Source organism: Fusarium vanettenii (assembly GCF_000151355.1).
Source record: "Fusarium vanettenii 77-13-4 chromosome 1 genomic scaffold NECHAsca_1_chr1_3_0, whole genome shotgun sequence".
Lineage (NCBI taxonomy): Eukaryota > Fungi > Ascomycota > Sordariomycetes > Hypocreales > Nectriaceae > Fusarium > Fusarium vanettenii.
The window spans coordinates 3,410,523-3,431,854 of NW_003315881.1; the positions used below are offsets into that span (position 1 = coordinate 3,410,523).

Sequence of the window (21,332 nt, forward strand, 5' to 3'; positions counted from 1 at the left end):
TACCACAACTATGCACAACACAAGACGGGACGGGATGCCTAGACTAGCGAGAGCGGTAGAGCGAATACGTGTTCTGAGACGGCAAGGATTGGGGGTATCAGCCATCTGAGACCTTCTGTCACCAACAACCGAGACAACAGATCAAGTGTAAGTCAGAACAAATTGCCATGACTTGGATATCCCCGCGATCGGAATCGATATCCCACAAGTATCGACAAGGTCTGGGCCTGACGGGATCGCTCAGAAACATGAGACCTGAACGATGCTGCGGCCAGACAGGAACGCGGGTGAAACCAACACTTGCTTTACTGGCTCATCTAGCGAAAACGTTTCCATTCACATCTTGTTTGTAAGACGGGCGATGTATTTGCTTCTGCAAGCGGTCAGCCATCACTCAGCCCTGCTACTGCTGCCTCTTTTTATTTTTATTTTTTACGAGGGGTGCAAAGTCCTTTGTTGAGAACAGGCACCTGACCTCAAATTGCGGTTGGCCGTTGTGCGACGACAAAAAATCGAGCGGTGTCAACAACCCCTGGTCTCAGCTTTTCCAGGGAGTGAGTCTTTCTCAATGATCCTCTCGCCCACGTTCCCGGGGTTTCTTTTCCTGGGCACTTGCTTGTTCTCTTTGCCTTTGCGGAGCCCCTACATGGTCCTTGACAGGTCATGACGGGCGAAATTGGACGTCATTCAACTACGAGCGCCTAGCCTTTCTGACGCCCCCCCCGGACGCTCTCCACTTCATCTCCCACTTGATGCCACCCCCAGGCGAAGAAGAAGAAAAAAAAGCGAGAGAGAGAGAGACCCCTTTAGCGCCTCGATGGGAGGGAGCCTGGACGCTCTTTGGGCACCCAGGATGGCCTTCTATGAGGCTTCCATGCGTTCTATACTAAGCTTGTTGTGGAACTCTCCTCTCCCTATGGTCTTGTAAGTTCTCCAGTTTCGCTTCGCAACTCTGGCTCCTTCTTGGCGTTGACGAGAGCCCAGCCCGACCAAGCCCGGCCACTCGGTCCGACGATTTATTAACAAGTAAAGAGGATTGAATTTTAAATTTTTGTGTGCGTGCGTTCGTTTTGATCGCCGACTGATGAGAGTTTCGGTCGCTGAAAGTCAACGGTTCAGTAGCCGGGGTCGCTGGAATGGTGCATGTGTGATTTTGACCACTCGGGGCTCGGCTTGGCTGGGACTCGTTTTCCTTTCCTGAGCCAGCATTTCTGCCCATCGGATTTATTTCTAAATGCCTCGGCGATTGTGGGCGGGCGTGCATTTCGGTCGCCGGACCGGGACGATTAGACGACATGAGGTCTTTTTCTTCTCTTTAATATCTGTATGTATGTTCTGATGGTAGCGTTGGAATGTATGCCGCCTTTTTGCAGATCGAGTTGCTTACTGATGAGCCACAAATTCGTTGGCCGGGGCCTTCACACTGCATCAGTAGTTGCTGTTTACAGAATCTTTTGCTGCTCTACCGCCTGGGCAGCCTTGCTAGGCCGGGCCAGGTGATCTCTAGAGATCCAATCGTTGGCTGTTTGGTGAGGTGTACCAAGCATGGGGTCGTCATCATGGCATCCGTACTTGCGTCTACTACTACGACTACTACACAAGTCCCGGAGCAACTGTTGCTTTTTTTGGGCGTATCCATATTGCTGGGCTGAATGAGTATGAGCAAGTGCCTCGTCCTGCCCTGGTAATTGATGCGCATTGCAGCAGCGCAGGCGTCAACTTGTGGCCGAGCGCGTGCAACGCTGGAGAGCGAGCGTTCGGTGCGCACAGGAAAATAGAAACCAAGGAAAAGGCTCGCAACGCATGTAATTACTGCAATATTGCACAGCTATTTCAGTAGAATTGCTAGGCATTCTCGTGCGACAAGGGGCCGTGGGGAACTGATCTCCCAGGGGGACCCCCATGCTCGATAGTTGGCGGACTTGTTTCAATTTCCCTTTTGTTGGTCGAGGCCCACTGCGTCACCGTCAGTTCATAGAGAGGCAGAGAGAGTAAAAGAGTCGAGGGGTGCCAAGTCGCATCTGATTCTCTTACACCGCATCAGAACTGAAAAGGCCGGCAGGTATTATTGGATCCCGGGCGGCATGGTTGAAAGGAAACGTGAAAGAGAGGGCGTGGCATGGGTCCATCCCTCAGCGGACGGCCGCCCTCACCTGGGCTCAGGCAAGCCGCTCGCTACAGGTACCTGATGCCAAAGTACCTCCACTGACGTATCTACCTCGTACGAGAGGCCTGACCTCCATTTCACAGCCGGGGGGGCGTGTGTCTGGCCAAACACCTGGTGGGGCGCTCATCATCTCCTGGGGGTCGGGTCCCCATCGAGGGCGTGGCTTCACTCCCCCCTTCTGCCCCTGTCAGAAGTGTGGTGCCCTGTGTCTTGCGCCCTGGGCGGGCTGCTTCACTTCAGATTACCTTTGACTAGGAGCTGGAGGCACAAACACCAGACCGGCCGGCCAGGAATACAAAAAGGGCAGCGACCTCCCTCTTCCCCACGAGAAAAAAAGTTGTTAATCATTCTCATCATCGACTCGATATCCAAGCAAGCAAATCATCCTATTTAGGCACTCGCACTCGCCTTCAGCTTCTTCACTTGCAACACATACAACCTCGAGTCACTTCAACTCTTGCACTCACCAACAAACAACACCAAGAACTGAGCCAACCGTCCTCAGTTCACTCAACCTACTTGAAAGCTTCTTAAGCAAACACCAACAAACCACAATCAACATGCCTGCTCAGCGACCTTCGCAACTTCCTCCTTGCCCCGGCCCACCTCCCAGCCGCCCTCTTCCTCCTCTGCCCAAGCGAGGCTAAACGGATCGACAACATCATCGACGGCCCTACAATGCAATCAACAATCCTCTTCTCGGCTCAACATCTCTGGGAATCCCAAGGCTTCCATGGCACCCTCACCACCGGGCTCCTCTCATCCTCGGTTACACAGACAATGAACAAGGTTCACTCTTCGGGTCTTCCAAGGCCTTGTTCGCGATGGCGCGCGTGCGCATATGCACATGCGAGTCCCGCAACGCAACTCCAACACAACCCCAACCCGCCCGTCTCTCCCGCATGCACCTAATTAATCACCACCGCCAATTCTGGGTTCCCTGTGAGCTGGCCAAACACGCAAAAGTCACCTGCCTGCAACAGCAACTGCAACATTACGGATTCGGCCGTCGAATCAAACACCCTGCTTCTACCGCATTTCAACAACAACCACCATCACAACTCCAGCCCTGCCTGGGCCGCATTCACCCAACCCAGGCGTTCAACTTGACGACCTGGCCACACATGGCCCGGCCTCGACAGCCACACTCTTCATTCGTCCCTTTTGGCTGGACCGACCGGACTCCTTCATCTTTCACTTCTCTTGCGTGCGCCTCTCTTTTACAGCGCATCACCGTTCAATACCCCTCCTACGATATTATCTAATCACCTTTTTTACACTCTTACCTCTTTTTGCTCTTCTCTACTTCGTTTGATCAAACTATTTGGGAGGATTATTTTGTTCCGAAATGGTTTTTGGAATTGTATCATTAGACAGGCATTACCATGGGCGGCGTCTCACACTACACATCGCAAAGGGTCTTGCTGCGTTGGGCGTGTCACGATGGGGAACGAGAGTGGTCATTTTTGACACTATTATCATGATGAATACGCCGGTTGGGAACATAGATATTGTTTTTTAAGGATGGGTTATTTTTACTCGCCTCTTTTTCTAAGGAGCAAATGGGATCAAGGTCCACTGATCACTCAGTGTTGACGGAAACGGAACGAGATACCAGAGTTATTACGCGAACTGAATCAAACATGAAATTGCTCAAACCATTTCGATCCAACTGAGAACAATGCCCTTGACCTGACGCCCACCGCTTCCGAGTCTTTCCTATGCCTTGCTAGCCTCAGTGCCCGAAATAGCGGACGGACTCAACCCCCGGATTGCGGATTGTCCATGGCTGTTGCCCAAATTACCATCATCCCTGTCCCGATCGAGCCTCGTGATCTCCTACATCCCTGTCCTGTCCTGCTTCTTCTCCCTTGCATCGTATCCCCTCGCTCGCACCCCAGCCTGCCCAGCCCAGCCCAGCGCAAGCATCATCATCATTCATCATTCAAGGCCGTAGTAGCCAAGAGGTGTCAAGGTGTGCCTGCTCGCTTGCAGCATCTCTTTGACTCTTGGTGCCACGCCTCTCTCTTGCACCGTCGATCCCGACCCAGCTGACGCTCTCCCAAGGACTGAAACCTGCAGGGCTCCCCTGGACCTGACGAGACCTGTATTGTGTGTGCACCTATTTGCGCGCGCATGTGTGTGTCCTTGTGCTGCCTCTTGATTCTCCCGTTCCTGCCGTGGCTTGCAGCCCGGCTCGTCTCCTATTTTCAGAGAGGAGCCCGTAATCCGGGGGCCGGGAATGGCAAGGCACATCCATCATCAGCGCACGATGGCAGCGATTTTGTCTTTCGTCATTTGACAATCATCATTTTTTTTCTTTTTTGCTAACCTTTAGTCGTTCAAGCCCCGTCCTCTAGATTGAAGATCTAAAGGATATCGGTTTCCGAGTGGTTTGGTAAATAGCGTTTCGTTTCCTTATGCCCGGCTCTGAGCCGGCGTCGAGGCCAACGGGAGCTTTGCTCCCACACTTGGACGGAGGGAGGCCGGCCGATACAGTTCATTGGTCCCAAACTCAGGGGAAGACGGACTAGACGCCAAGTGTGAGTGGTGAGCGACAGGATTTCCTGGCACCAACCGATCCTTGGGACGCCAGCAGCCCAAACAAGGCTGTGGGGTTGGATAGCGCGTGTCTCGTCCTGTCGTCCCACGTCGAGGACAGTCAAAGAAGGTTAATCATGGAATGATGAAACAGGCGGTCACGGCTTCGAGAGCTGCAAGGCCGCGAATCTTGGCAGTATTGGGCAAACGTTCAATTATTGTGTGGCGAAAAACGTGTCCAACCTTGATCTCCTGTGTCCCTGACATGTCTCACAAGGCCGAGGTCAGCATCGACGCCCGCTCAAGGGGTAAAGAAACCATCTCGTAAAGTGGGCAGTGCGTGTGTGTGTGCGTGTCTGCTTGCTTACACGTCTGATAGCGCTATAGAATCGACTACATATATCGGGCTGCCTTGTTTAAGGTGGGCTGTGTTGCACACCTTTGCGTCTCACACCAAGGCGGGCGAGATAGCTTCTTTCAGACTCTGACCCCTCATTCCCCGGACCAACTCCTTTTCTGTTTCAAGCTCTGGCAGTCCTGAGTATGCACCGCTCAGCCATGTAGGGCGATGGACGGACGGGGATTGTGATGGGCTGGTATGTAGATCACGACGTTCGAGGAACGCGTGGTGGTGTAGCATCAGGAAGCATGCCGTATGCGATGCTCTTTCAGGGGCGCCATGTTGCCACAGGGGGTACGGACGAACAGTGTGTTGGTTCCCTCCTCAAACAAGATCGTGACAATGAGATGCTTTCTCTAGATCATCATGAGCTGGTTGATGATGCTTGCAACGACGCCTAGTTACGAGAGGCTCAGGCTGGCTGTCAGTCACAGTGGCTCCATGACAGGTCACGTGGTTACGCGCTGTGGCTTACGCCCGGGCTTTGACATGGGGGCGGGTCTTGGGCTGCCGCTGGAGGGCGACAAGGCTGGCGTCTTGAAGCTTCAAGGATCTCGACTGACCATTACTTACACCGGACATCCGTCTCGGCGATACGCTGCAGGATTATCTTGAGCCGTTTCCTGCATGCCCGAGCGCCTGCATCAGAAAGCTTACCGCGCGTCTTGCCTAATCGCTCACTGTCTAAGCGTATGACGTCTTTGCGATAGCCTCATCATCCCGTCCCGTCGTCAAGTCATGTTGGACCTCCACGTCTGGGGCTCGGCGTTTGACCTGCCGTCCATTGATCCGGAGTGCCTCGCCATAATCACATACCTTCACATCAGCCTCCCCGCCTCAGCCTGGCGCCTGATCCCCAGCAACGACCCGTCCATCAGCCCATCTAGTATGATTCACGATTTTTCCTTCACCCCCATCATCCCTGCTCGGGTTTGAACCTTGTCTGTTAACCGTTTGAACCCCAGATACTCTCCCCGCACTCCACCATGAGGGCGTCTGGATGAGCGGCTATGCGCCCATCGTCGACTACCTGGCTTCAAAGTCCCTCGGCGACAACCTGGACGCTGGCTTGACGCCTATTCAGCAGGCGGATCGCATCGCGTACGGTGCATTCTTGACCGCCCACGCTGCCCCCTTGCTGGACCTCTCGCTCTACGTCTCTGCTGCAAACTGGGCTGCTACTACTCGTCCTGCGTTTAGCTCTCTCCTACCATTCCCGTTGACATGGACCGTTCCACCGCTGATCCGGGCAGAAGCCGTGAAACGTGTTGAACATCTCGGCTTCGCAGACATGGACACTGATTTTGATCCCAATGGTGGCCTGCACCTATCTTCAGGCCGGGATGCTCTCCCTGAAGCGTTTCGAAGGCACATCCCTGCGCGTACTAAGAAGACGATTCACGAGGAGATGACCCCTGAGCAAGCGGTGCTGATTCGGCTATACGGACTGGCTGAAGACTGCCTCTCAGTGCTTGACGACTACCTGAAAGGAGATTCTGAGAAGGCCTTTGGCTTCTTTGAGAGTGCTAGCCCTTCATCTCTGGACTGCTTAGCATTTGGCTACCTTGCATTGATGCGAGACGCTCCAGTGCCGCGGTCTTTCCTGAAGGATTGGCTTGAGCAGAAGACACCTAGGTTGTCCAAGTTTGTGGACGACATCAAGTCAAGAGGTCTGGGGGAGCAGGGCCCTCTTCCATGGGTTGAATCTGGCCATGATACAGCTCTTCGTGTTGGCGCTCGCACTCTCGACAGTATCATGTACAACGTCCCAGGCCTCGGCGACCACTATGCTACTGAAGTAAGGAGAAGAGCTGAGGAGAGCATCAAAGGTGTAGACGGGATGACCTTGATGTTGGCCATGAGCCTCATTGCAACAAGTGCGGCTCTCGGATATGGCTACCACATGTACAGAGCGATGCAGCCTTTTGGTTCCAGGATACAGGTGTGGCAGTCGGAGCGGAATCGCTCCAAGCTGGGTCGATTAGGTGCAGTTGGTTCCATGCTGGATTCCGCCTTCGGAAGCTATCAAGCACCACGGTCTGCCCCGGCTTATCAGTCAAACCAGGCCCGGTTCGTTGAGACGGACACAGAGGTGGACTAAGCTGGGCATCTTATGATATGATATAAGTGTAATATTACTGTATCTCTATCCTGTATAGACAGCCTCCAGTGGCCTTAGTGGTACACAAAACGATCCAAGACGACCTTGCTTGTTGAAGTCCAGATGTTTTAACTGCGAAAGACATTGTGCCCTCGAGTTGAGTTTAATTCTACACCAGATACCCATCACCAGTGTTCCGCCTCTTGATATATCGGCCTATATCTGCCGAATCTCCTTGCCTGCCATCTCAGGGCGGTCAATCTCCCACTCATCTCTCAACACGGCAAAAGTCAGGTCGGTCACCAGCAGACTCTGTCCCAAACTCCACACAAGCGTGATGGCGTAGAAGAAGTTTGCGTTGCCGCTTCCATAATAGATCCAGAGGTGGTAGAAAGCCGGTCCGAGGAACGTCGCATAGAGGAGCGTTGATGTCGTGAGAAAGGCATACCGCATCAGGGGGAAGACGTGTCGGAACAAAGGAACCACAGATAGGAAAAGACTCGCGTCCGCAAGCGATGGATATGGCTTGAAGATGGAGAATGTGCCCAGCAGGATGGCCAAGACGGCCAACGGCTGAGGGCGTAGACGGATTGAGAGAGCGGCGGGGTAGGAGGCGAGGTGAAGCCAGAAGACGCCGAGGAAGAAGGCTCGGAACGAGTCAAACATCTCGATGAAGAAGTACCACCACAAACCAACGTTGGGCGTGAGGTCCGACAGCGTCAATTGGATGCCATATGTGCGGGCGAGGAAGTCCCATGAGTTGCCAGCCAAGACAAAGGACATGCCCAGCAGTGAGATGACGCAGCCCACCACGATGAGAACATTGGTAGCCGCAAACCTGGCGAGTGATGCAACTCGGCGCTTCTCGGGCTGGCGATCAAAGGCGAGGAGAATCAGAGGAGGGAGAAGGAGGATGGGGTACATGGATAGGTAAGAGGCGAACGACAGGGCAATCATGGCGTTGAAGGGAGAACCCTTGATTGCCCTGGCGATGGCATATAGGATGGCGCAGTTGGTAAAGACACCGGTTGATCGTCCTATACATGTGGCGATGGTGTAGGGGTTGAACAAGAAGCTGTCGCATTGTTAGTCTTGGTGTTGAGTACAGCTAAGAACATCTCCCTTACGCAGCAGCAACGGCGGCGCCAACAAACTTGTTTGCCCGGCGCGGCGATGTAAACAGCTTCGAGCTAGCCGCCTCGCCCGAATTGGCAATCTTGTACAAGGCATCGGCGCTGAGGAGGTCTACGGCGATGTAGAGCAGGTGTGTAAAGATGGGCCAGACCTTGACGTCTGGGAGCAGTGAGAACAAGGGCAGTAGCAGCGGCGCCTGATGGAAGACGCCGCCATCGTAAGGAGAAACGTTATTCGTGTACAGGAACAGACCCTCTTGCACTGGAAAAACCCGCGTGAGCGCATGGACTAGAGTGCGCCGGGAAAGCGAGGGGCTTACATCGCTTGAAGCTTGTGACGGGGGTCGAGATCTCGACACGGCTGGTTAGGAGGTCGGGGAGGCCGGGAAAGGCGAGGAAGAGGGCGAGCCGGAGCAGAGCAGCGCCGGCGTAGACGCTGGCTTTGCCTCGCAATGTCATGATGCCAGGCATTGCATTGCTCGAAGAGGAGCTGGTCGTGGAGGGGGGATCGCGTCGAGGTGTGGTATCGCGATCGAGGCGGGTGTCGTTGGAGGCCACTTGGCGGGTTGAGGCTTGGCGGGCCACCTCCACCGGCGGGAGAGGGGCCGCTGGAAGAGCCGCTGGAGCTTTGCTTGGCTGAGCGCTGAATGGACGCTGCAAGGCCCTGAATGCGCTGGAGCATGGCCCCGGGCGGTGAGAAGCAGACTGGCCAATTGGGGATCGCAATTACCACGCTAGACCTAATCCATTTGCGCCCAAGGCGGTGCTTCTAGGCATAAAATTTCGCGATGGAAAAAAAAAGTTGAGAGACGGACACAGCAGGAAAAAGTGCCCCGCTGCTTCTACTGCTGCTGCGAGATACAACCATCCAGCAAAAAGAGCCATCACCAACAACCACAATGGCTCGGATAAAGAAGAAGGGCAAGGCCGGCGCGGCCAAGAACTACGTCACCCGAAACCAGGCGATTCGAAAGCTGCAAATCAGCCTGCCCGACTTCCGAAAGCTGTGCATCTGGAAGGGAATCTATCCTCGCGAGCCCCGGAGCAGGAAGAAGGTGTCCAAGTCGTCGACCAGCTCGACCACTTTCTACTACGCCAAGGATATTCAGTACCTCCTCCATGAGCCGCTTCTGCAAAAGTTCCGCGACCAAAAGGTTCTCGAGAAGAAGATCTCCCGCGCTCTCGGCCGCGGCGATGTCACCGATGCCTCCCGTCTCGAGAAGAACGCTGCGCGACCTGAGAAGACTGGAAAGCCTCGATACACGCTTGACCATGTCATCCGGGAGCGCTACCCGACCTTTGTGGACGCCCTGCGAGACCTCGACGACTGCCTGTCGATGCTGTTCCTGTTCGCCAACTTGCCGTCCACCTCGTCGGTTCCCGCCAAGATGGTTGCCCGTTGCGAGCGTCTCTGCCTCGAGTTCCAACACTACCTGATCGTGTCGCAGAGCGTTACCAAGTCGTTCCTGTCCATCAAGGGAATCTACTACCAGGCCAATATCCAGGGCGAGGATGTCCTCTGGCTGGTTCCCTACAAGTTTAACCAGCGCGTCGTCGGCGATGTCGATTTCCGCATCATGGGCACCTTTATCGAATTCTACATGACCCTGCTTGGCTTCATCAACTTCCGACTCTACACCTCCCTTGGCCTCAAGTACCCTCCCAAGTTCGACCAGGTCATGGACGAGAACGCCGCCGAGCTTGGCGCCTTCACTCTTGAGGGCAAGGCCCTGGTCGGCGCCGAGGAGCACCAGCAGAAGCAATTGGAGGCTGCCGAACACAAGCCCGACCCCAAGGTCCAGGCTGCCGTTAACAAGGTTATCAAGAAGATCAAGGGCACAGAAGCCGATGACGATTCGACATCAGCGACCGAGAACCAGGTGGAGGGTGAGGACCAGGATGCGGGTGTGATTGACAAGTTTGAGCCAGCGGCCCCTGGTGGCGATGTGCTTCCCCAGCCTTCCAACACTGGAAACAACCCCAACAACCTCTTCTCCAACCTGACCATCTATCTCTCCCGAGAAACTCCCCGACAACCTCTCGAGTTCCTGCTCAAGTCGTTTGGCTGCAAGCGTGTTGGTTGGGATGCTGTGCTCGGTGGTGGTGCTTTCACTACTGATGAGCTTGATCCCGCCATTACCCACCAGATTGTGGACCGACCTCCCATCCAGGCCGTTACTGAGGAGGATGGCGACGATGAGGATAACCAGACTTCACAGAAGCTTGCTGCCAACCGGCGAGTCCCTGGAAGAACCTACATCCAGCCCCAATGGGTGTGGGACAGTGTCAATGACGGCGAGCTGAAGGAGCCTCATCTGTATGCTCCTGGCGCTTCTCTGCCTCCCCATCTGAGCCCCTTCGTGAAGAGCGTCCAGGGCGCATACGACCCCACCATCCCTCTGGAGGAGCAGGAGCCTGAGGAGGAAGCCATCGAGGCTCAGAGTGACGGTGAGGGTGAGGTTGACGATACCGTCGAGGGTATGGACGTGGCCAACTCAGACGAAGAGGAGGATGGCGAAGACGCAGAAGACGATGAATTTGGCGGCTTCTCCGAAGACGAGCAAGAGGAGGATGAAGATGAGGACGATGCCGAGCAGCGACAACAAGAGCTAGAGGCTGAGCTCACTGGCGGTGCCGTCAAGTCCAAGACGCCCAACAACAAGGCCAAGGCCAAGGAGGAGGCTCGCAAGGCGCTGAACAAGAAAGCGCGCGAGGAGGCCGAGGACATTGAGCGGGCCAAGGGCATGCTCAGCAAGAAGAAGCGGAAGCTGTACGAGCAGATGGTGTACACGAATACCAAGAAGAGCGCCGAAGACCAGAAGCTGCGGGCCAAGAGGAGAAAGCTGGAAAAGGAAAAGGCAAAGGGCAAGGCGAAGTAAGGCGTACGTAATGTAAAAAGGCTTCAATGTTTTATACCATTCGGATAGATTCAATTTGCATGCGAAGAAAAGAAGAGACTTGTTTTAGAAGCTATTGTGAAGTTGGTTATTGGTGAAGTGTGATTTATGCTGGGTGGATAAAGGAACCTTGTTATAATTTTTCTACCATGAAAGTTGCCTTGTAAAACTTGAACCTGACAACAACCACACCAACACTTTTCATCTGAGAGATGAGTAATAGGCTCAACCATGCGAGAGGCCAAAATATCATTCAGTACTATTCATCATCTTAATTATCACCATTTCGTCCCCTCGAGTTTATCACAATGGAAGCTAGCGCTACAGCATGGGAGCTAGACAGCGACGAGATCGCATCCATCGCCTCTGAGGACCTACGCGAGAACAGACCAAATCGTTGGACAGGGCCAAAATCTACATGGCGCACCCTTACAGAAGAGGATAGACTGCTGTGGCAGTCGATGAAGCAGCTCCAGGACCAGGATCTTTCTGTGCATCTTTACAATGCCTTTGCGTTGAAGCGAAGAAGTCGAGATGCGGAATCTGCCCAGGACCTGATGATCAAGACGGTGAGCCACACCCGATTTTTCAAGAGAACGGAACTGACAGTTTGATATAGGCAGACGGTCAGGATGCTGTTTGGGCACCGCCAAAGATGTGGACTGCGTGGCCTCTGAAGCATAAACAGGTCCCTAAGGAACGGCTCATCAACAGCCAACCTGACGAGGATGATCGCTTCACATTTCGCAGACAAGAAGAAATTCTGCCAAGTACCGAGTTAGAAGAGGAGGTTTCGGCAACTATTCTACGGACTGCCAAGCGGCGCTTTCGCAAGAGGATGAGCAACATGGCACCTCGCCCTTCTATCGAAGAGAGCGGCAACGACACACCTGTACCCCCATCAAGAGAGTCATCCATAAGGCCTGAAACAGAAGATGAGGGCGAGAAGATGATTGTCGATGCTGAGGGAACCAAAATGGCTAGTAGAGGGGGACGCAAGACGTACCAGCCGGTAGAGTCGACCAACGACGAGCTATCCTACCAACTACTACGACCATCCGTTCGCCATATTCTATCGCAACTCGACGCCACACTATCCATCCTCCACAACTCGCGACTAGCAGGGATGAGCTACATGTCCGATTCCTCAACAGAAGAAGAATCCGACAGCCAAAGTGGGCACAGGCTATCCCGCGGCGGTCGTCGAATGCCATCCCACGACACGGACGGTTCTGCACCTCCCACGCCCGCTACACCAAGCAGACGCGGCCGTCCAAGAAAGATTCGTGTCCCTCGTGACGGAGAAACGCAGGAAGAGTTTCTCTTGCGCGTTGCTCGCGAATCTCACAGGAAGAAGCCGGCGACACCCAAGAATAAGGACGCAGAGTTTGAAGAGTGGATGCGTAAGGGTGATGAAGCCATCGAACGCGAGCGATCTCTGTCTTTGAAGCGAGGGGCATCCGAAGGACCGGATAGTGATGTTGCTAGTTCGGCTTCTGGGACTTATATGGATCGTAAGCGGGCTAGATGGGGTCTTCGAGACTGGAGCGATGTGCTTGGGGCAGCTGCACTGGCCGGCTTCTCGAGCGAGACCATTGCTAGAACGGCACGTCGCTGTGCTGACCTCTTTGAGGAGGGTATGGTGATTAGGACGCTTAACGAGGTGCCTGTCTCTCAAGGGACAGGTATCAGCGGTGTCGAGTACCGTCCGGAGTCCATCCGGCTCTCATACTCAGACGAAGACCAAGATGCAGATGATGAGAGTGACGGCGCCGCAGACCTTGTACAGCGCCGCGTTGCCTCCAGACAAGCATCCCTCGCCCGCTCAAGCCGAAGTCCAGACTCACTCGGCAGCCGAAGGTCCACACGATCACCCGCACCGCCAAAGTCACCGCGTTCCCGGTCAGCATCAGCAGGTGGACTCGTCTTTTGCCCCGTCGCCTCTTGTGATCGAGCTGCACAAGGCTTCACCCGCAAGGCTAATCTACGACGACATATTGAGCTCGTGCATCAGGGTCAGACGGAGGAGATGGACAGTGATGAGGAGGTGGCTGGTGGTGTGCATGTTGATGGCTTCTTGAGGCCCATCGTGCCGGGTAGGGGTTGGAGGGGAGAAGATACGACGCAGAGGAGGAGGAAGAGGTTCTACGGGGACAGGAGCCGTGAGACGAGTGTAAACAATGATGCATCGCCTTGATAGATTGTAGGGTGGTGGTGATATATCCCTTTGATAGACTACAGGGTGGTTCGTATGATATCACCACCCATTGTTCACTTTTACCAAGATCACGATATAAAAACTGACATAACAATGTGAATATCATTACTTGGTCATCTCAAAAAGTCAAAGGGTATCAAGTACTCAAATAACCCTACAACGTTCAAACCCTCAACCGCTCCAAGAACTAGACACACAAACACACCCCAAAACTCCAGATCCAGAAACCGGGATTGCAACTATAGACGAAAGGCCATTCATTTCAAACTCTTGCGTTCATCACCCTAGTTAAGCCTTGGGCTCTTTCTCCTCTGCTCAAACGACGTGGGCAGAGCATTCTCACCACCCTCTACGACGATGGCGTCAATGTTGATGGTCTTTTTGGCGCTCCGCGTCACTCGCGTGCTGCGCTTAAACAGCGGCATGGTGCGCTCGGGAGGCATCGACATGGTGCTCACCCGCGGGTTAAAGTTGATGGAGCCCGTCGTGAGGTTTGGGTTGACCTCGCGGAGGCTCATGCCGAGGGTGCTACCGTCGGGGGCGCTGGCGTTGGAGGCACGGGGTGGAGGACGGGGAGGAGACGTCATCATCTTTTGAGAGTCGAGATCGGCAAAGACAATGGTTGTGTCCTTGTCGTTGTCACGGTCCTTGGTTGGTGTGGGCATCTCGTCGATGCGAGAGATGATGAGATCGTGAGGCTCAGTGCGAGGTAGGTCAGTTGGGTAGTGGTATTGAACCTTGGCAGGCGTGTCACCCGTAGGTTGGTACTCTTGAAGAGTTGTGCCTGAAATGTCTTCCCGCAGGTTGGCAAGGGGCTGGCAGAGTTGATCTTTCAGGGGCTCCAGACCATCCTGAAGATCACCAAGGTCGAGCTCCATCTCCTCGCCGAGGTTCTGGACACGGTCAAACGTTGACTTGAAGTGAGCAGAGATGTTGCCAAACGACTCCTCGACAGTGTTGGACAGAGCCTGGACGGACTGGCCGTGAGTTTCGTGATGATGACCATTCTCCGACTTGGCGCGAGTGACAAAGTCGTCGAGAGCCTCCATCTGGACGTCAAGATCCTTAATCTGCTCGTCCACGACGCGGACCGTCTCGGCATGAACAGACTTGGCTGTGGCCTGGATCGAGTTGCTGTGCTCGTTGGCCGCAGTCCAGTCATCCTTGAGCTTCGTCTTGAGCTGATCGCGAGACTTCTTGACCTCGTCCAAGAGCTCGCCCTCCTTGACATCCCAGGTGGTCATGCCCTCGCCGTAGTGAGAGACGGCGTTCTCGAGATTTGTGTTGGTCTCGGCCATGCTCTTCTGAATAAGGATAGCCTTATCGTGAAGACGGGCCTCCTGGGTCTCGGCTTGTGTGTTAATCAGGGCAGAGATCTGGGTCATGAGCTTCTGACGATCGTCAACGGCCTGTCTTCGTTCCTCCTCCAACGCATCCTGGATACGGGTGGAAATGGTGGCATTCTGCAGCACGATGGTGTTTGTCGCAGCCTGAAGCTGTCGTCGGAGACTATCACACTCGGCTCGCTGGGCTGTGATGTGCTTAACAAGGTCTTCAAAGATGGACTTGAAGTCCTTTCCAAGCGCGCTGTACGAGTTGTGTAGCTGGTTTAAGTTAGTATATAACTTCCTTTGCGTAGAGAGTAAACTTACCTGGCCGTGGAAAGCCGTCATCTCATTCAGCATATCCGCTGCTATCCTCTCAGCAGAGTGAGAGATAGACTGCAGGCTCTCACCCATCCGGTCCTTGACGGTATCGCGGACCACCTTGATCTCCTCCAGCACCTCATCCATATCCTCCTTGGACTTTTGCTTTCCATCCAGAAGCTGCTTCTTGGACTCGGCAAAGGTGCTGAAGTGCTCATCAAGGAATGTCTGTGTTGATGAGAGCTTTTGTAGCTCTTCACCGACAAACTCCTCCATTCGCTTTCCAACGCTCGCAATGTGCTCCTGCTGCTCGTCGTGGAACTCCTCAATTCGTCGTTCAACCATGGAGGTGACATCGACGACCTGGTCCTGGGATGTGCTCCAGGTGTTGCGGTTGAGAGACTGCAGATCCGACTTGCGCTTGTTCTTGGCGTGAAGACCACCAACGTCGCGAACCGTCTTATGAAGCTTGTTAATGAGCTCTCCGCCAACTTGTGTGAGCTTCTCTTCTGTCTTCTGATGTGCCTTTCTGATCCTGGTCTCTTCAGCCAGCGACTTTCGCGTAGCTGAAAGAACAATCTCGGTCTGGTCCAGTACCTCCTTGGTGTCATCCAGCAGGGCCTTGGTGCCCTCGTGATCTTTCTTGAGACCCATAAACGTCGACTGGAGGTTGAAGAGTTCCTGGACCTTGTTCCGCAGGTTGCTCTCCAAAGTCTCAAGCTTGGCGGCCTGCTCCTCGTTGACAATGCGGCGCGACTCGCTTTGAGCTGTCATCTCCTCATATGTCTCGTTGGAGAGGTAGACACCGTTGCGCTGGCGGGTAGCGATCAGCTCGCTCTTGAGCTTCTCAATCTCCATGGTAAAGTCCTTCAGTAGCGTCTTCTTCTCCATCATGGGGTTAAGCTGTGGCTTGTTCTTGATGTTCTTGGCCCGGAAGGCGTAGTCGAGCGTTGAGATTGTCTCCTCCAGGTTGCTCTTTGCGGGGGAGATGGTGGCGATGATACAGGTCTTGGTCCTGCCTCCAAGAGAGTCTTGTAGTAGGCGAGTCAACTTGGACTCTCGGTAAGGAATGTGAGAACCGCGGTCGACGAGGGCGTTGATGACTCGGCCGAGAGTCAGTAGAGACTTGTTGATAAGACCAGCCTCAGCGGCGCGCTTGTTCTCAGCTCCTGATCGCTGAATGTTCTCGCTACCAGCCAAATCGACCAGGTTCAGCTTTCCGGCGCTGACGAGGGCGTCGACACCGTGCTCGTTGGGCTTCCTCACGTAGGTGGTGATGGTAAAGACAGTGTGACTTCGAGAACTCAGGTCGTTGCACTTTGTGGCTGCGACTTGACGCCTCAAGCTACCCTCCTGAAGCACCTTGACACCCTCGGCAGCTGTCTTGATGTGCTTCTCCTCCATGCCCTGAACCACGGTGCTGGTGTGACCCCGCCGCGAGGTATCGTCGTAGATCTTGAGCTTGGCGCTCTCGTCGGACGAGAGCAGGTCGCGGAGCTCCTCGTTGTATAGCTCGATGAAGGAGCACTTGATTGTGCTCTCGGCGTCCTCGAGCTCGAGTTTGTTGAATAGAGTCTGAAGAACACGGGGAATGATACCGGCCTCGTCTGAGAGAAGGCCCAGAGTTTCGGTCATGTCGCCCGACATGGTATACGTCTTTCCTGTGCCAGTCTGTCCGTAGGCAAAGATGGTGCAGTTGTATCCGGAGAGCATCTAGTTGTAATCATTAGTTATTGACTTGCAAGCACAGCGGGCAACTCACCTCGTCAAGAATCGGCTTCACCGTATCGTCAAAGACCATGTTCTGGTCAGCGGCCTGGGAAAAGACGCGGTCAAAGTTGTACGAGCGGTTGCTCAAAGCACTAGGACCCATTAACAGCTCGACAACCTTTCCCTTGACGGTATCAGTAGCAACGACGACGTTGCTGTTCTCGCGGACCTCGCGCTCATTACGGCCGCGGCATCGCACGACGACGGTGATGTTTGTCTCAACCCCCGTGTCGGCATCAAAGTCGCGTTCCTTGCGCTTGGTGCCGACCGTGTTGACCGAGGTGACCGACTCGGAGGGCGACACGGCACCGCTGCGTTCGATAGCACGTGCCGCCATCGAGGATGAGCCGTATCTGGTCGACGAGGCCCTCACGCCCGGTGCTCTCGCGCTGGCACGACTGCCGGCGCCGGCGCGTAGGCTCGAGCCCATGGCGATCCGGCTATGCTCCCGGTCGGAGCGTGTTGGGCGTTGGTGAGCCACGGTGGGCAATCTTTTATGGTGAGTCGGGGTGGATGGTGATGTACGGTGAAGACTCGAGTGTGGTTGTGGTAATTGTTGTTGTTGCTGCGGGAGCTTTGACGGTGCCCGCTTCATCTAGACTTGTACTAGACTTTGACAAGTAGGTTAATTGAAATTGAAAAAAAAGAAACCCTGGATCCTTAAGTCAGTGGCACAGAGGAGGGGGATGCCTGCAGAGGGTTTGTTTCAGCAACGCAAGCCTTGTCTAGTAAGTAAATGTAAATACAAAGAGGGTTATACCGACTGGATCGTCTATAAACCACCCCAAGGCCCTTGTTTAGTGGTGCGGGTCCATGCGGCAGCTGGGGTCAACACTGGCCATGGCGTCTATCACCACGGCAACGCCCTCTTTCGGCGATACGCCCGCCCAATCGAGGCCATCCACATCTTTTTGACAACGTTCCATGGCCGTTGATTGACGTTAACTCATGCAAGCCTCCATCTGTCAGCCAAAGGATGGCTCTCTAGACTGATTTTTTAAAACTCTTGCGCCTTATGTGAAGCCCCCTGAAATCCATTGTCTCAGTGGCCGAGTCTATCTTGCCAGAGACACCAAAATACCCTGCATCTCTGCATAACCCCCAAGACTCCAACATTAAACCCTCCTTTGACCATATGGTATCATGTCATCCGTCGTGAACCTTTTCTCTTATTCCGTATCCATCTTGTCACCGTCATCATCCTTCTTTGCCTCGTCTGTTGACGTCTTCTTCTCGTCATCCCCATTCGCCTCGGTAGCATCCTTGTCCTTGAGTTCGCCTTCAACCCCATTCTCCTTGACCTTCTTTAGTGCATCACCTTCGAGCTCCTGTTCAGCCTCACGTTTCGTGCCAACGCTCTCTGCGCTGGGACTCTTGGCTTCACTTTCGCCTTCGGCATCTCCATCAGCATCCATGCTCTCATCTGCCTTGTGCTCGTCTCCATCGTGTTTTCTCCCAACAGCAGCCTCAACGTCAATGCCCTGCATTTCTAGACCACCTTCGCCCACGTAGCTTGTTGTTGAAGATTGAGGGCCTGTGTCGTCGACACCAATCTCCTCTGGTCCTCGTGCATGTGGTGTCTCCTCTTCTTCCTCTTGGGCTTGCTGTAGCTGCTGTTCCTGTTCTTGTTGGCGCTGCCGAAGTTGCTCCTCCTCTTCCTCCTCCTCCTCTCCAAGCGTGAGACCTCCCTCGTGGGCAGCCTCTTGGGCTCGTGACAACTGGCTTACAGGGACCACTCCTGCGCGTTGCTCCTGTCGCAACAGCTCGCCCTGCGTGACGCCACGTGCATGTCCCGTTGATGGAATGCCATTTACACTGACAGAGACGGTTTCGATACTACCCACGCCATTAGGCCCATCGATGGTTTCTGTGCTTTCGCTGTGAATCTGCGCACCAGGCGTGTTTTGCCCACTGTCGGGGCTGCGCCTCGTTAGCCACGGGATTGGAGTCAGAAGAGCTCCTCCCAGCGCCTCGTCTGTGCCCAAAGCTGCCGTCGTGGGATTGCTCCACGCGACCGACACGGCCGGATCGTTTGCGTCTTCGCCATTTAGGTGCATCGATGACATGTCGGGAATGGGCGGGGGCAGAGGGTAGATGTTGGTCCCCGAGGTCACCTGCACGGTGCGATCGACGGCATGTAGATAAGGCGCCAGCGCCTTGTAGTGCGCGTGAGGCTGCAAGATCAGGTCGGCTAGGCGCTGGATCGTATGAGGCGGGTAGGTGTCAAAGGTCTCGAGGTGGCTGGTGATGTCGAAAAGCATGTCGGCGAGCTGCTTTGGGAGAGTCCCTTCGACAGGCTGCGTGGCGGGGAGCGACTCGGTCGGCGCATTCTCCTTGTTGGCTTCTTGGGATGAGTCGCCGGGTGGTGATGACGGCTGCGTTGACGCGAGCTTGTCTTCACCGGTTTCGGGAGCTGGAGGCGGGGGAGGGAGGTTTGGGATCGGAAAGTCGTTGTGCGCGATCTGAAAAGAAGTCGGTCAGTACATACACGGCCGTGGACAACTGCAGCTCTGAGGCTATACCGAGTCGAGTCTTGAGAGAATGTCGCTGCGCAAAGCGGGCCAAGCCTCCCTATCATCCAAGGTCAGACATCCAAATTCAAGAGTCGCATGCCCAGTTTGAGCTCACTTTTCGACTGAACAGCCGGATGCGACCTTGCCGAGCAGGCCATTATCGCTATCAACCTCCATGGTGGTTTGAAGAAATGACCAAAGTTTAATTGGGGTGTTTGTTACCATCACCATCGGTCTCGCCTGGCGCGCACTGAACGTTAGGCTTGTAAGTATGGGGGGTTTGTCGCCCCGCTATATGCATTTCCTCACCACCATACCCTCTGTCACCCTCTCATCAGGTTTCCAAGAATAACTCTGAGAACAGATATCTTAGAATTATTAGCTGGAACATAATGGTGAAAGAAAGGTCCGATGGAGTAACAGACACAGGTGGAATTAAACCAATTCAACAGACATCACGCTTCATGCTGCAGCTCAAGCATCATGTCCAAGCACCAGGAAACCGCAAGAATATCAAGAAATGGGACGCGTGTCTTGGTCTGTCTACTTAATGATTAAAGGTATTCTTCCCATAGAGAAGCTGGGAAAAGTGAACAACAAGTCATCAATGGCATCAGCCCATCATCAATCCATCATTGACTTCACAGTTGATGAGGGTTATACATCCACCCGGACGGTTCAAAGACCGCCTTGAACTTGACGGCATCATACGTTCCGATGGCGCAGCTTAGGTCATGGAAGCCTTCCAGGCCCGTGAGAGGCAGATCCTGCTCAGCGTCCGTCTCCTCATGCAGCGCCCACCCGCCCGTTAGGGTGCCGTTCCGGGTGAAGAAGATGTCGACCTGAGGCTTCTGCCCACCGATGGGGCGGAAGGTCATGCCAATACCGTACGTCTCACCACGGCGCATCGGTTCAGTGAAATCACGGCCACCCCAACGATCGTTGACGTACTTGTGCCCATCGTCGCCGTGAACTGCCAGACTGCCACGATGCCAACCCGGCATCCGGAAGGAAGGGTAGGGCAGCGCCGTGAAACCGAGACCAACGTAGACCTCTGGACTATCGCGCGTGATTTGGACCTCGTAGTAAATGGTCTTGGGCTGTCCAAGGCGGATGGGATCATGCTCGGTGACAGAGTAGAGGGGCGGGTAGCCAATGATGCAACGGTCGGGCGAGTTCTTTGAGGTCCGACCTTCCCAATGTCCGGGGCTGACCCAGGTGAGCTTTCCGTTGAAGCCCATGGGTTCCATTAGACGGATGTTGCCCGCCTGAAGAGCCGACTTTCCAATCTGATCCAGGTAGATGGGCTGTGTCATGGGATAGGCCCTGCACCAGTCTTCACCAGCGATGGCTTCTTCCTCAGTAGCATTGCTGGTCGGGGATCTATCATAGCCGCTGAAGATGGCCGGTGGTGGAGGGAAAAGCGAGGTATCAGGCACAGCTACCTCCCAGTCGTGTTGGGGATGAGCGGCAAAGGCAGGCGGAGGTCCAGGAGGAGGAGCATATTGTTGACTTGGAGGTGGCCCTGGTGGAGGAGCATATTGCTGCGATGACGATTGTCCAGGTGGTGGCCCTGGAGGAGGTGCAAAGTCCGCAGCGTGCTTCTTGTCTGGTGGTGGGCCTGGAGGTGCCGTGTAACTTGGCTCTCCCAGGTGATTGGGGTCGTTCTGTGGGTTATATTTGCTCTTCTTGACGTCTCCCTGGCTCTGCGACGACGCAGGTCGCTGCACCGGACGCGGCGCCGGGTCGCTATCGCGTTCGTTCTTGCTCCCAAAGCACATGGCCAAGTTAATTTGGAGTGATGTTTTGTTTGATGTTTTGACTTGATGATGAAAGAGATGAGATGATGGTATGAGCTGGGTTGTTGAGGAGGTTAAAACAAGGTTTCAGGCGCACGACTGCATGTAATGCAACCACTTGCACTTTTGAGAAACAGCAGCAGCGAC

At 54.4% G+C, this 21,332-nt stretch overlaps 7 protein-coding genes across 7 annotated transcripts; 3 read left to right on the plus strand and 4 right to left on the minus strand.

Annotated features, from left to right (window-relative positions):
* Positions 1-5,846: 5,846 nt before the first annotated feature.
* On the plus strand, positions 5,847-7,209 carry NECHADRAFT_75330 (uncharacterized protein; the record flags this gene model as incomplete). Its single annotated transcript, XM_003053766.1, has 2 exons — positions 5,847-5,994; positions 6,074-7,209. 2 exons carry the CDS (start codon positions 5,847-5,849, stop codon positions 7,207-7,209), a joined length of 1,284 nt encoding a protein of 427 aa, XP_003053812.1.
* Positions 7,210-7,425: 216 nt separating this feature from the next.
* Positions 7,426-8,801, minus strand: NECHADRAFT_90368 (uncharacterized protein; the record flags this gene model as incomplete). The annotated part of the gene is made up of 3 exons (XM_003054477.1): positions 7,426-8,284; positions 8,337-8,604; positions 8,663-8,801. 3 exons carry the CDS (start codon positions 8,799-8,801, stop codon positions 7,426-7,428), a joined length of 1,266 nt encoding a protein of 421 aa, XP_003054523.1.
* Positions 8,802-9,241: 440 nt separating this feature from the next.
* Positions 9,242-11,221, plus strand: NECHADRAFT_30617 (uncharacterized protein; the record flags this gene model as incomplete). Its single annotated transcript, XM_003053767.1, has 1 exon — positions 9,242-11,221. One exon carries the CDS (start codon positions 9,242-9,244, stop codon positions 11,219-11,221), a length of 1,980 nt encoding a protein of 659 aa, XP_003053813.1.
* A 326-nt stretch (positions 11,222-11,547) lies between these two features.
* Positions 11,548-13,436, plus strand: NECHADRAFT_75333 (uncharacterized protein; the record flags this gene model as incomplete). The annotated part of the gene is made up of 2 exons (XM_003053768.1): positions 11,548-11,808; positions 11,928-13,436. 2 exons carry the CDS (start codon positions 11,548-11,550, stop codon positions 13,434-13,436), a joined length of 1,770 nt encoding a protein of 589 aa, XP_003053814.1.
* Positions 13,437-13,741: 305 nt separating this feature from the next.
* NECHADRAFT_30607 (uncharacterized protein) lies at positions 13,742-16,816 on the minus strand (the record flags this gene model as incomplete). Its single annotated transcript, XM_003054478.1, has 1 exon — positions 13,742-16,816. One exon carries the CDS (start codon positions 16,814-16,816, stop codon positions 13,742-13,744), a length of 3,075 nt encoding a protein of 1,024 aa, XP_003054524.1.
* A 1,019-nt stretch (positions 16,817-17,835) lies between these two features.
* NECHADRAFT_98953 (uncharacterized protein) lies at positions 17,836-19,563 on the minus strand (the record flags this gene model as incomplete). The annotated part of the gene is made up of 3 exons (XM_003054479.1): positions 17,836-19,248; positions 19,362-19,389; positions 19,502-19,563. 3 exons carry the CDS (start codon positions 19,561-19,563, stop codon positions 18,043-18,045), a joined length of 1,296 nt encoding a protein of 431 aa, XP_003054525.1. The 3' UTR covers positions 17,836-18,042.
* A 313-nt stretch (positions 19,564-19,876) lies between these two features.
* NECHADRAFT_98954 (uncharacterized protein) lies at positions 19,877-21,167 on the minus strand (the record flags this gene model as incomplete). The annotated part of the gene is made up of 1 exon (XM_003054480.1): positions 19,877-21,167. The coding sequence occupies one exon, from the start codon at positions 21,165-21,167 to the stop codon at positions 20,028-20,030; it is 1,140 nt and encodes a 379-aa protein (XP_003054526.1). The 3' UTR covers positions 19,877-20,027.
* Positions 21,168-21,332: the final 165 nt, after the last annotated feature.